This window comes from Phalaenopsis equestris, unplaced genomic scaffold (genome assembly GCF_001263595.1).
Source record: "Phalaenopsis equestris unplaced genomic scaffold, ASM126359v1 Scaffold000716, whole genome shotgun sequence".
NCBI lineage: Eukaryota > Viridiplantae > Streptophyta > Magnoliopsida > Asparagales > Orchidaceae > Phalaenopsis > Phalaenopsis equestris.
This window is the reverse complement of record NW_018165156.1, coordinates 188,742-201,976: the sequence shown is the minus strand read 5'-3', so window position 1 is coordinate 201,976 and position 13,235 is coordinate 188,742. Positions and strand designations below refer to the sequence as shown.

General features: G+C 34.2%; 2 protein-coding genes across 6 annotated transcripts in view; one reads left to right on the top strand and one right to left on the bottom strand.

Annotated features, from left to right (window-relative positions):
* Positions 1–12,758, top strand: part of LOC110030413 (UPF0261 protein y4oU-like) — a 36,754-nt gene extending 23,996 nt beyond the window's left edge. Inside the window, exons 2-9 of the mRNA XM_020733111.1 lie at positions 1,058–1,723; positions 2,199–2,405; positions 7,581–7,796; positions 7,909–8,152; positions 10,177–10,424; positions 11,265–11,443; positions 11,785–12,038; positions 12,415–12,758. Coding sequence (XP_020588770.1) covers positions 1,058–1,723; positions 2,199–2,405; positions 7,581–7,796; positions 7,909–8,152; positions 10,177–10,424; positions 11,265–11,443; positions 11,785–12,038; positions 12,415–12,572 — 2,172 coding nt within the window. The 3' untranslated portion in view covers positions 12,573–12,758. The remainder of the gene's footprint in view (positions 1–1,057; positions 1,724–2,198; positions 2,406–7,580; positions 7,797–7,908; positions 8,153–10,176; positions 10,425–11,264; positions 11,444–11,784; positions 12,039–12,414) is intronic.
* Positions 1–13,235, bottom strand: part of LOC110030414 (putative bifunctional dihydrofolate reductase-thymidylate synthase) — a 53,203-nt gene that overhangs the window by 27,113 nt on the left and 12,855 nt on the right. The window lies entirely within an intron of this gene.

The following is a 13,235-nucleotide window of genomic DNA, read 5'->3' as shown; positions in this document are numbered from 1 at the left end:
TATATATTTAATATTGCTAGTTTTACGCCTGACGTCTTGGGACTTACGCCTCGCCCAATAACAGCTAAAACGCCCACGCCCACACCTTTTAAAAACATTGCTTTTGGCTTCACTCATTTGTAATAACTAATTTGATGGAATAAAATGGGTCCAGGAGTCTTGGAACACCCCATTTTTTCCCCAATCAGGGGAAGTCATCCTCTTCTCTTTCTCCCTCCCTTTTTCTTCCTCTCTCAACCTCCTTTCTTCGGTTTAGTGCTCTATTTCTTGGGCACGGTCTACTGAACAAATTTAAATCTAACAATATATATATATATATATATATATGTATATGTATATATATATATATATATGTATATATACATATACATATATATATATATATATATAGTATACGTAGTATTTTCTAGTGAACTCACAAGCATTCGACTCTTCATAAGCCAATGCATGGAGAAATTGAAACTCCGTTGGGATTTTATCATGATCATTGATATTGGAGTCAATGTTTTAAAAATGGATAAAAAAGGGTGCTTGATTTGTAAATAGCAATGTTTTGGGTGCCCTGTATGTAATCGCCCCTTTTTTTTTCTTTTTTCATTACATGATGGCATCATTATTTTCTTAAACATTACTTAAACTTGACTGGAAATTTTGAAGTTTCTACTGCTTAAAAAATTCCACTTTGTGGCATGTTTAGTACAATTATTGAAGTATCAATTGTAATACAAGAATCAGATGGAGACTGGCTTCGCCAACTTTCATAATTTGTGTATTTACTCTTGAGTGCAAAGCATCTTTCTCTTCGTTGCATTTTTAACTTAAGTGAATGCTATCAAAATTGTTTTTTTCTCAATGCTTCTGCATACATTTACAGATGGATTTGACCTTTTTGAAAGCCTTCTATAAGTGTCGCTACTGATGTTCACGGCCTTGATATCAAATGATATGCAACCCTTAATTTGATGCAATTTATTTCCATGATATAAATACTCTACAATTCATATGAGTTCAATTTTTAAATGTATCATTCCCTGTTCTTGATTAATGAAAATGACAGGTAGAGGTTACCCTAATTGATGTTTCCAGTTCCACCCGCAAATTCAAAATAAGACCTCCAGAGAATGTAGATTTTGTAACTAGAGATTGTCTGCTTTACAGATTTTTCAGTCCTGTAGGTAGATCATCCTTGACACTTCCAGATGATAGAGGTGAAGCAATATCTATCGTAAGGAAGGCACTTGAAATTTACCTGAAGACAGCCCATGAGGAAGGCATCCTTATGGGCGCGATAGGACTTGGTGGCAGCGGTGGAACTTCTTTGATCGCACCAGCATTGAGATCTCTTCCTCTTGGAGTTCCTAAGCTAATCGTGTCCACTGTTGCCAGTGGTCAAACCGAGCCATATGTTGGAACATCTGATTTAACTTTAATTCCATCTATTGTTGACATCTGCGGGATCAATAATGTTAGTAGAGTTATATTATCAAATGCTGCAGCAGCTGCTGCTGGAATGGCTGTTGGAAGGTTGCTGGAATCTGATATTTCCAGTGAAGAAATTACTCAAAAACCAACAGTTGGCATAACCATGTTTGGTGTGACCACTCCTTGTGTTACTGCTGTTAAAAGAAGATTGACTAACGAAGGCTACGAGACACTTATATTTCATGCCACTGGCATCGGTGGTAAAGCTATGGAAGAGCTTGTTAGAGATGGCTTTATTCAGGTATCTTGAATTACTTTGTAAAAGTTTCAGATTTTTATCTGAAAATTTGATTAGAAACATATATGAATTTTATGGTAAACTTTTCTTATTTGTTCTGGCATTGTTATGCAAATAATTTAGCAGCTAAGTTCAAGGCTGATTGGTGTCTTGAAAACTGAACTAGGAATACCTATGCAGTGTGAGGTGAGTATTGAAGAATTATCTTTATAAACAATACAATGGAAATATCGGCATGGAGTATAAAGTGGGGTATACCACTTTGAATTGTACCAAACTAAATATAATGTGTGCTGGAGAGTGAATCCGTAGAATAGCTTGGTGAATCTATTCATAATTTCCATTCAGAGCAGATGTTTTTTCCATTTTGAGCAGTAGCTCACTGCAGTACTGTTTAATAGTACTAAGATTTGCAGCAGATTAGTTGCTTCTTTTATTTTGAATTTTTTTTACTCTGATTTGTTATTTTGACTGATAGGGTGTCCTGGATATCACAACAACAGAAGTTGCAGATTATATAGTTGGTGGTGTCATGGCTTGTGATAGTTCGCGCTTTGACGCAATAATAGAGAAACAGGTTCCTCTTGTTCTTAGTGTTGGAGCTTTGGACATGGTGAACTTTGGAGCTAGATCCACAGTGCCTAATGAGTTTGATCAAAGAAAGATTCATATCCATAATGAACAGGTTATGTCTTGCTTTTCAAGAGTCTCTTGTTCCGTAATTATATTTGTTGTGAAACTAATTCAAGTTTTGTAGGATAAATTTTATGTAAGAATGTATTCATGTTTATGTATTTTATTAAGAAATATAATTATGTCCCTCTACTTCTATCTACTTATGTATTTTTATAGAAAAGCTTCTATCTTTACCTTTACTATCCGGAATCTCTGCATGGGAAAATACTGGAATTATTTCTATTCCAGCTGCCGTGACTGGTACACATGCTTTGTTTATTTCACAGTTCAATTACTAAGCCCATTCAGATCCCGCTGGAATTATTCCATCTAAATTAACAGCATGATCTTGACAAGATTAGAACGTTATTTATTCTACTCACTGTTTTGTGCAGTCTAATTTTCAATTAGATTATATATTTGCAATGTGCATCGCATAGTTAGAATTAGATTTGTATTTAGAGTTCTTTTCTTTTGCATTTGATCCTTTGTTACTTCTACACTTGATTAACTAAGAAAAGAACAACCTTTCATTCTCTTCGTTTTTCCTAAAGGTATAGAGCAAATGAGTTAATCCATATTTTTTTGCTAACCTGCTTGTGCCATGTTTTTATTGAGGAAAGTCTGGAACCGACCGGCTGCTCCTTGGGTGGGCCGGCCAGCTACCTTCCAAGCTTGGAAGATTGGATTGGGAGAAAACTATGGAAAATCCTTTAATTAGTTTTATTCTTTTTCTATTTATGTTTTTTTTTATTTTTATTTCAGAATTATTTCCTTTTCAAAAATTAGATTTGATATATTTGGTAAGTTTCTAAATGAGGAGGGATTGGTTTGCATATATATATATATGTACCATATATATGACTAAGAATTTAAGCAATTTCTTTCCTAAGCAATTTATATGTTGTATCAGATTTTGGAAACAAACCCTGGCTCTCCTTCCTTGTTCAGAGTTTCTTCCTGCAGCCGCCATTTCCTACAGACCCTCTACCAGATCCTTTTCTTGCCACCGTCTCCCTCTAAGCGTTTTCTTGCATCATTCCTTCCCTACAGATAAGGGTTTAAACGAGCTTTCCCTTAAGGGTGTAAACGAGGCGAACATGAGCAAGCTTAAAGCCTGTTTGTGTTTGGCTTGTTTGAATTTTTTTTAAGTTATATTTAAAATATTGTTTCATCCCCACGTCATAATTGAGTACAAATGAAAACTGAGTTTTTGGTTTTCGTTTTTAGAGTTAAATATGATTCCTAATGGGAGTACTTCCTTTAGACAATGTGGGACTAAAATTTTTGGGTGGCAGGATATGCTTGTGGAACTCGTGAGGCAATTTACGTACATAACACTTGATTTGATCTATTTACATATGTGATAAGAAAAGCCAAGCTTAAACGACAGGCAGCTTTTTGGGAGAAAAGACATTTACATACATTCGACCCATATGTACTATTTTGAGGACATTTACATACATACCACCCAAATCCTATTTATTTACATATCTAAAACCTAAGTTTATTTATTTTATAATTACACCGCCCAAATAGTTTTTATAAATAATAAATTTTAGCATTTTTAATACATATAAAAATTAATATAAAAAAGATTTAAATAAGTAATATTATTTAATTATTTCGAGTCAAAGAGAGTCGAGCACGAACGAACAAACGTTTGTTTTTGTTCGACTTGTCTATAAATCGATCTAAAAAAATAGTTTGTGTTTGGCTCACTTGCTTAATGAACAAATCAAATACGAGTTTTTAACAAGATCAACACGGACAATGAGTTTTTTTGACAGCCCTTCCTATAGGCGTTGGTTTCTTCCTCCGAATCCAGGCCTCCAATCTCAGCCAACTGGAAGTTTGATGGCAATTGGGAATTTTCTCTTCGGCGAATATCATCTTCTTTCTATGGTGGAAATCATTTTCAGCTTATATGCAGTCCATCTCACAAGCCCTCATCTTTTTTCTGGCACCAGAATTCTCACTACAGGATCTCCTTTGTTCAGCTCTTGCCATCGAATTTTCCCTGCAGGCAGAAGTAGCCATGTTGCACTTGCAGGCCCTCTAGAATTTTTCTCTGCATCCTGAATAGCGATGTCAATTCGAGTTAGCGGGTCAGGTTTGGGTTCGTCCCGAAAATGACCTGACATAAATCGGGTCAACCCGAACCCATCTAAAATAATAAACGGGTCAAAAGTCTCAACCTGAACCTGACTCGACCCAGCAACGGTTAACCTGAACCCGACCTATTTAATCTGTCAACTCAATAATTTATTAAAAATTATACTTCTGATATTTAACATGTAACAAGAGGCGAATTAAAAAAAAATTATGTTTACATATGACAAGCAATGATATAAGAGTTAAAAGTATAAATCAATTTTTTGTGTTTATTAGGGTCTTGTTCGGGTTTTCCTGTTCAACCCGAGCCCAACCCAAAATATTTCTGACCTAAACCCAACTTGAAAAATATTTCGGTCAACCCTAACCCAGATTTTTCGAGTCAAGTTTACATTGTGTTGGCGTGTTAGGTCAATTTTTGACACTCCTAATCATGAACTCTTCTTGCTGCAAGCCCTCCTCCATCGGCAAAATCCTCTTGCAGCAGCAACAGCCTTCAACTCTATCTCTCCTACAATAGCAACCGTCAATACCTTTCCACAACAAGCAATAACCCTAAAAAGGTATAGGGTGGATGACCAAGTATGGGATGAAGACGCAGAGTTCAGCTCTGGAGGCTAATTCTGAATCAGAGACCACAAATTTTGCTCAGATGACTCCTGAACTCGAACGTTATCACAAATTACAAATTCAATGACCATATCTTCTTTCATTGGTCTCAATTTGTGTTATATACATTTGTGGTAAAGAGAAAGATGATCATCTCACGGAAGAGGACACAGTTCCTGAGATTACTGACCCCAACCACCTCAAGTGAAGGAATCAAAACTATATGGTTATTTATTGGCTAGTCAACTCAATGACCACTAAAGTGGGAGAATGTTTTTCTCAACAAAACTATAAAAAAAATTAATTATCAAGATGGTGATTTTTCTATGATTAATTATAAAATCTATTAGAATGCATATTCGTGGAGGGGGGAGATTAATTATCTAGAAGGGAAGAAGGCTCCAATAGGGGAAGATTCAGTATATGAAACCTGCTATGCTGAAAACTCCATGGTAGAAGACATCATCTCCGATTATGTGTCATTTTATGGCCATCGAACACTAGGATAATGTAACCTAGATCCACTTAAATTTGGGAAATCAATCCCAAATATATGAGTTGAAAATTGAAGTGGGTGAATTTTGTCTTTGGAAGGTAACATTGCCAAGTTTTTCACTTCCCTGAAGGTACCATGTTAAGAATAGGATCAATTCAACAACTAAGAATGGAAATCAATCGAGGATTACAAGCATAAGAAGATGGCAGACAATCACCACATCTACAAATTCTTGGTAAGACTAAATATTGATTTGAAGAAGTACGACAACAACAATAACAACAAAAAGTCTTTATCCCACTAAGTGGGTTCGCCTACATGAATCCTTTTTCTCTATTGCATCATATTTAGTGTCATTTTTTTCATTTAAGTCTAATAGATTAAGATCATTTTTTATACAATATATCCAAGTATTTTTTGGTTTACCTCTGCCTTTTTCAACATCAGTCGAAGCTAAAACATCTGCTTTTCTGACCGGATCATCAGATGGTTGATGTTTAATGTGACCAAACCATCTAATACGACTCTCTCTAATCTTGTCTGTCACTGAAGCTACACCAACCGCTCGAACCAAACTAATGGGATGCGTTTTCAAAATGCACAATTCACAAATAATCCCCCCCAAACGGACCCTTAGTTTTATGTTTCTATTTTAAAGGCCAACATTCAGCGCCATAGAACATTGCAAGTCACCATCATTTTATAAAACTTTCCTTTCAATCTAAGCGATAGTTTTTTATCACACGATAGGCCCGAAGCATCCCTCCACTTCAACCAACCAACTTGAATTCTACTAATAACATTCCCATCTATATAACCATCACTTTGAACTATAGACCTGAGAAATCTAAAACGTCCACAACTTTTAATGATTTGATCACCCATAGTTATAACTCTATTATATTGATTTGAAAGGAAGAATTGGTCACCATCCTCTACGCCTCTATGAGTGAGGTATTTGTCATGTAAGAAGAAAAGAGTCACTTGAATGTTATGCTTAGAAAAAGAAGTTTTTTGCCCATGGAAGATTTAGCGCTAACTATGTCAGATGCTATTGCTAAAAAGCTTTTAAACCACAGTAAAATGAAAAATCACGTGTGTGGTGCAACCACTGTAATTAATTACGTACACATGAAAATTTCTTGAGGATTCATGGGAAAATGATCAATTGGAAGAGCAGGACAAATGACCAACCAACTCTTGCCTCCTGTGCAAACGAAGCATCAACAATCTGTTACGACATCGCTTACGGGTGGTAATTTGGTCTTTTGTTATTTATAATTGATTGCAGGAGTACCACTTTAGTATTTGATTAAATTTCTCTGATGATCTTTTTGTTGTGCAAACACACAATTTTATAGTTGTAGCAGCACAACTGGTTAGTACACGCCTCTTAGATATAAGAGATACTGCACCTTCTTCCTCTTTTAACCATCTAATCAGAATATGGATTGATTTCATAAGCTCTAAATTTTCTTTCCTCTCTATTATTTATTTCTCAGTTTCTTCTGTTACACAGGACCCCTGTTTTATGTCTATACTTGTGACGTGCATTTGAAATTTAATACGGTTGAAATACAATGAGCACTCTTTCTAATGAATTCTAACATGTAAAAATAAGGGCAATATCTCTAAACAATATGCATCTATTTGTCCACGTACCAAACAATTTCCTAACACGAATACAATTGAAAAGGACGGTACATAGCATTGCTACAATTGAAGTTACCATTCTTAATCGGAAAACCCACTTTAAAGATTAGTAGCAGTTTACATAGCACATCAATGTTTTTACGAAATAAAAGTTTTACACTGTATACCCCTCATGAATAAAAAATTACTAATCCTTTCAATAACTTGGCAAGGAATTCAAATGACTCTGTTATCCCATTTACTCACTAGAAATTTATGATTTAAGTTTCACAATTTCGGAATGAGTATATAACAGTGTTCATATTATTGCAGGTTTCACTTGTGCGAACTACAGTAGATGAAAACAGGAAATTTGCCAAGTTTATAGCTGAGAAATTGAATCAGTGCACCTCCAAAGTTTGTGTTTGCCTTCCAGAGAAAGGTGTCTCTGCTCTAGATGCACTAGGGAATCATTTTTATGACCCTGAAGCAACTTATGCTCTTTTAAATGATTTAGATAGACTTATCGACAAAAACAAAAATCGACAGGTACTAGGTTTTATTTACAGCTTTCTCAGACTCCATCCATTGAATATCCTATCAAGCAACTTCTACTTGTGTATTTCCCGACTATCACTCAGTATTATATTTTGCTTTGTAGGTGAAAATACTTCCATACCATATCAATGACCCCAAATTTGCAGATGCCTTGGTTGACTCGTTCTTGGAGATGGATGTCAAGTTTTCCCCCAGCGCAGCTTCTCAACAAGGAGAGGTTTCAGAACTAACTCATAAGAAAAATAAAAAAATGAAAGAAAATAAGGATGAAAGCAGTCTAGCAGAGGTTGATCTAAACAACTTGACTCTTTTACAAAACCCGGTTGAGTTTCCTGATGCAAGACCAGGTTTTGATCTACTCTGACACATAAGGTTTTCATTGCTTGCTTTAACTCCATACAAATCTATTATCTAAATGTATTAGTTTTCTTCTTTATTATTTTGCATTAACAAATTAGGTTCATTCATTATCATCAGCTGCCTTATCCTAATAATTTGACGCTTTTATGAATCCTAATTCGTTATTCATTTATATTGAGTGTTGCATGTGATTTTAAACTTATTTTGAGTTATTCTTTTTCCACAACCTCAATCCTTGTTACCTTTATTTTTGCTAATGCTTCATTTATGCTTTGTTGTGCATGCCTAAACCATTTAAATCTATTTTTATCTTTAAATGTTACTCCCACTACGCTACATAATTATTACACGGTCATCCTTTCTAGTTTTAGTAATATTAATGTTAAGACTCTTATTTTTGCTATATAACCAAGTTACAGTAAATTTGTTTGATAATTATTAAAATTACACTAACAAAAATTACACATTGGGCGCGCTTAGATTTTTTTTTTCCCTTCCTTTTTGTGGCTAATTCTATGCTGCTTATATTTCATATATTTTCTTCATTTTTCTTTATTATAATCTTCCACCTATTTTAGAATAGGTCTCACTATATAGAACTATCATATACAAAAAATGTAGACTATGCTACATTTTGATTATCCTTCATAAGCACCTATTTTGCCAATACACAATAAATATAATGGTGTAATTCTCTACAGCGTTTTGTAAGCTCTTGGTCCCTCTAGTGCTGCTCAAATATTAGTCAAAACTCAATAGTGTGTTTCTTTCATTAGCACACAATTTTTTTATTTATGCGCAAACATCAAATCAGTTTTTTGTAATACTCAATTAGTTGCTTTCTCAAATTCATTAAAAAAATTATGAAGATCCTTTTCTTGCTCTTTATTATTTACTTTTTTTGGCAAAAAAGTCACGTTTGGTTTAAAATTTAAATTGATTCATGGCATAAACTCGAGGTTAATTCTTTAGTAGTGATTTAATTTGTTCATGCCAATGTTTTAGGACTTCTCCAATAATTTTATTGTAATACATAAGCTTACTTTCTTTGTACTTATCGCGATCATGATCATTTCCATTATTCATTAACATTGGTTCCAAATGCTTCATCTTCAATCATTTTACATGCAAAATTCCATCAATTTTTTTCTTGAGCATCACCTATAATTCTCCCAATATCGGTGGAGTATATCGGTGGATATTTTATCTATGTAAAGCTTTACTTTTATGAATCTTCTTCAATGCCAACTTCACTTTTTTTGAATTAATTCATTTGTATATTATTTGTTTATTTGTAAGTACTTCTTTCTAAGTACTCTCATTTAATAATGTTCAATGCAGCATGTTCACCTCCCTTGATGTTTTCATCTTTAACTACGTCCTTACTGTCTTTAATTTACTTTTATACATCTTCAAGGCTAACTTTATTTTATATAGGGGCATTTACGTACATACCATCAAATTCCTATGTATTTATATATCGAACACCTAAACTTTACTTTTTACATTTATACCACCCAAATGTTTCATATTGCCTTTCAAAAAAAAAAAAAATAAATAAATAAATAAAAATGTTTCATATTAATACCACCATTTCAACTTTTAAAATGTAAAAGACACTTTTTTATGCATAGACAAGGTGGGATGGATGTATATAAAAATTGAAGTTGAGGTGTTAGATATGCAATACATAAGAACTGAGTGGTATGTATGTAAATCATCCTTTTATATATTGTAGAACTCATAAGCTTAATTCTCGTAAAGTTTCTATCTTGATGATTTGGCATCTCCAACTTTAGGATCTGCTATTTATCTTTCTTTTTCCTCCCCTTCCTGGCCTCTTTTATTATTTGGTTAATGGATATTCTTACAGCATTTTAAGAAAGTTTCCGGTCGGTGAGATTAAACTAGCATTAATGAACATTTTTTGTCTTCATTCTATGGTTTTTGGTGAAGTCTCATATAATTCTTGTTATGAAATTCTCTGCCTTGTTTGCTTATCATTCTGCAGAAACTTTAAGGAGAACCCATGCTATATTAGAACAACTGAAACAACAGATAAATCAAAGTGTGCCCATTATTGGCGCCGGAGCTGGAACGGGCATATCTGCAAAATTTGAAGAAGCTGGAGGTGTGGATCTGATAGTGGTATACAACTCCGGGCGATTCCGCATGGCCGGAAGAGGTTCTTTGGCAGGGCTATTACCTTTCGCCGATGCAAATGCTGTTGTACTCGACATGGCTAATGAAGTGTTGCCTGTGAGTTAATTTAACTACTCTTACTTTCAATGGTAGAAATAGTTTAATTTTGCAGAATCACATAATAAGGAATGATAAAAGGAAGAAACTTTTGGCATTGTTAAACTATTCCATAGATGTGTAATTTGGTTTTAAAATACGAGAAACACTAAACTCAGGAAATCTTTATCTAATTTTTTATTAGGATAAATTTTAGTGGCATTTATATGCATACCAGACAATACTTATGTATTTACTGAATAGCTAAACATGCATATATACATGAACACTAAAATCTATAACATTACATCAAAAATATCACCATCACCGTCTTCTTGAAAGTAAATTACACCTTTTTATGTATAGGTTTATGACACCAAGATGTTATAAGTGTAAATATCAAACTTTGGGCATAAAAAAGAATTGTGTGGTATGTGTTTAAATCTCCCTAAATTTTAAACGGAAGTTTTACATATATACCACTTAATTCTTATGTGTGTACATATCTAGCACCTAGACTTCCATTTTTACATACATGCCACATTTTCTATGCCTGAAAATTTGGTTTTTATTTTTATTTATTTTTTTATGTGATGAAATTTTCGGTGGTATAAATGTAAAAATAAAAATTTAATTGTTAGATATGTACATAGGAATTGAGTGGTATGTATGTAAATGCTTCATTTTAAAATCATTGAATTTATTTTAAGATGCGTGCAACATATATCAAAATTTATTTTGCACCCATATCGAAGTAAATTTAATGGTTTTTGTGATCCATCCTAAACCGGATTATTTTATTTTAAAAGAAGGAACCTAATTAACTATTCTTTCTCCACAAATATCCCACGCCCTCCATAGGTTGTAAAGAGAGTGCCAGTTCTCGCTGGGGTATGTGCCACTGATCCGTTTCGTCGAATGGACAATTTCCTAAAGCAGCTAGAAGCGACTGGATTCGCTGGGGTTCAGAATTTTCCAACCGTTGGACTATTCGATGGCAACTTCCGCCAAAATCTGGAAGAGACAGGGATGGGCTATGGGTAGGTGCCTCCACTATCTTCTTTTCTTTATTATTTTCTTCACATCAGGTATATATTATTTTGGGGCATTTACATACATACCATCCTATTCCTCTACATTTACACATATATCCCCTAAACTTTATTTTCCACATTTATATACCACGTAAAATTTTCTTATCACATAAAAAGTGAGCTACACCTTCCCATGCATAGGTAAAGTGGTGTGTCTGTAAAAATTAAAGTTTAGGTGTTAGATATGTAAATGTATAGAAATTGAGTGGTATGCATGTAAATCTTCCTATTAATATTTCTAACATGTGACTCACAATAAGATGGCCATTCTTATTTTTCTGCTCTAGATTGGAGACTGAGATGATCAACAAAGCTCATAGAATAGGCCTCTTAACAACTCCATATGCTTTCAATGAAGATGAAGCCTCTCGGATGGCTAAGGCTGGTGCGAATATTATTGTGGCACACATGGGCCTTACCACTGCTGGATCAATTGGTGCACAGACTGCTCTTACATTGGAGGAAAGTGTACACCGCGTTCAAGCTATTGCAGATGCTGCAGTTGCTGTAAATCCTGATATTATCACCCTTTGCCATGGAGGTAAACTTCTAATTATGCACCTCCCTGCACCTACCATTGTTTTAAGTTTCAATATTGAGGGGCATTTATATACATGCCACCCAATTTCTTTGTATTTACATATCTAACACCTAAATTTTTCTTTATTGCATTTATACCACACAAAGTTTTCATATAACATAATTAACTTGTTTTTAAAAGTGAAATACAACTTTTCATGCATAATAATTGAAGTATAGGTCTTAGGTATGTAAATACATATGATTCGAGTGATATTTATGTAAATCTTCATTTATTTTTTTGAAGTATTTTTACTGAGGCTAATGGGATTGTAGTAAAATAAGAGACGTTAAGGTAAAGGGGTTGAAAAGTGAGAAATAGTCTATTTTGGTTACAGGTCCTATATCTGGTCCCCGGGAAGCAGAATATATCCTGAAGAGCACGAAGGGAGTCCATGGATTTTATGGTGCATCTAGCATGGAGAGGCTGCCCGTAGAACATGCCATCACAGGGACGGTGAAGGAGTACAAGTCCATCTCCATAAAGAGGGACTGATCCACATTCACCAAACCGGGGCCATACCTTTTTCTCCTTTCACTGCCCGTTAAAATTACCCATTTGTTGCTGAATCAGGAATTATGCAAATAATGATTTCCAACTATTTTTTTTTTTTTTATTCTTTAATTCTAAATGAATTCGTGCCTTAAAGTTATTTTATCGTGACTATCTTACCTCTCTTTTTTTCTTGTGAGAAGGCTCTATCTACACGGCCGTTTCCATCTCTATCTTCAGATGAGGATCATAAGCAACGAAGAAATCAATATCTTTCTCCTCCAATGGCGTTAATATACTTTCAATGAACAAGATCTATGCCCATTATTGAAATAATTAACAAAGTCTCACAGGAATTAAATTCAGAAAAATAAACTGCCTCTCTCTTTCATGATCCCCTATTAATTGATTCCACGACGAATATAGGAGAGGCAGGCGAAATTCTCTTAATTTTTAAAATCCCACAACAAAGCAACATAACAAGGCAGCATGAAACTCGCTGGCAGCCAAACTATAAATAAAGAAAAAACAAAAGTGCATTTATCATAATAATCTACTTATTAAATGCTGATGAAGTACACGGTGAAGCATTGTTAATATTCTGCTTCTCCTGAAGGATAATTAACTCTGTTGAATACCCTCGTGCATTCTGCGTCAAATATTTTA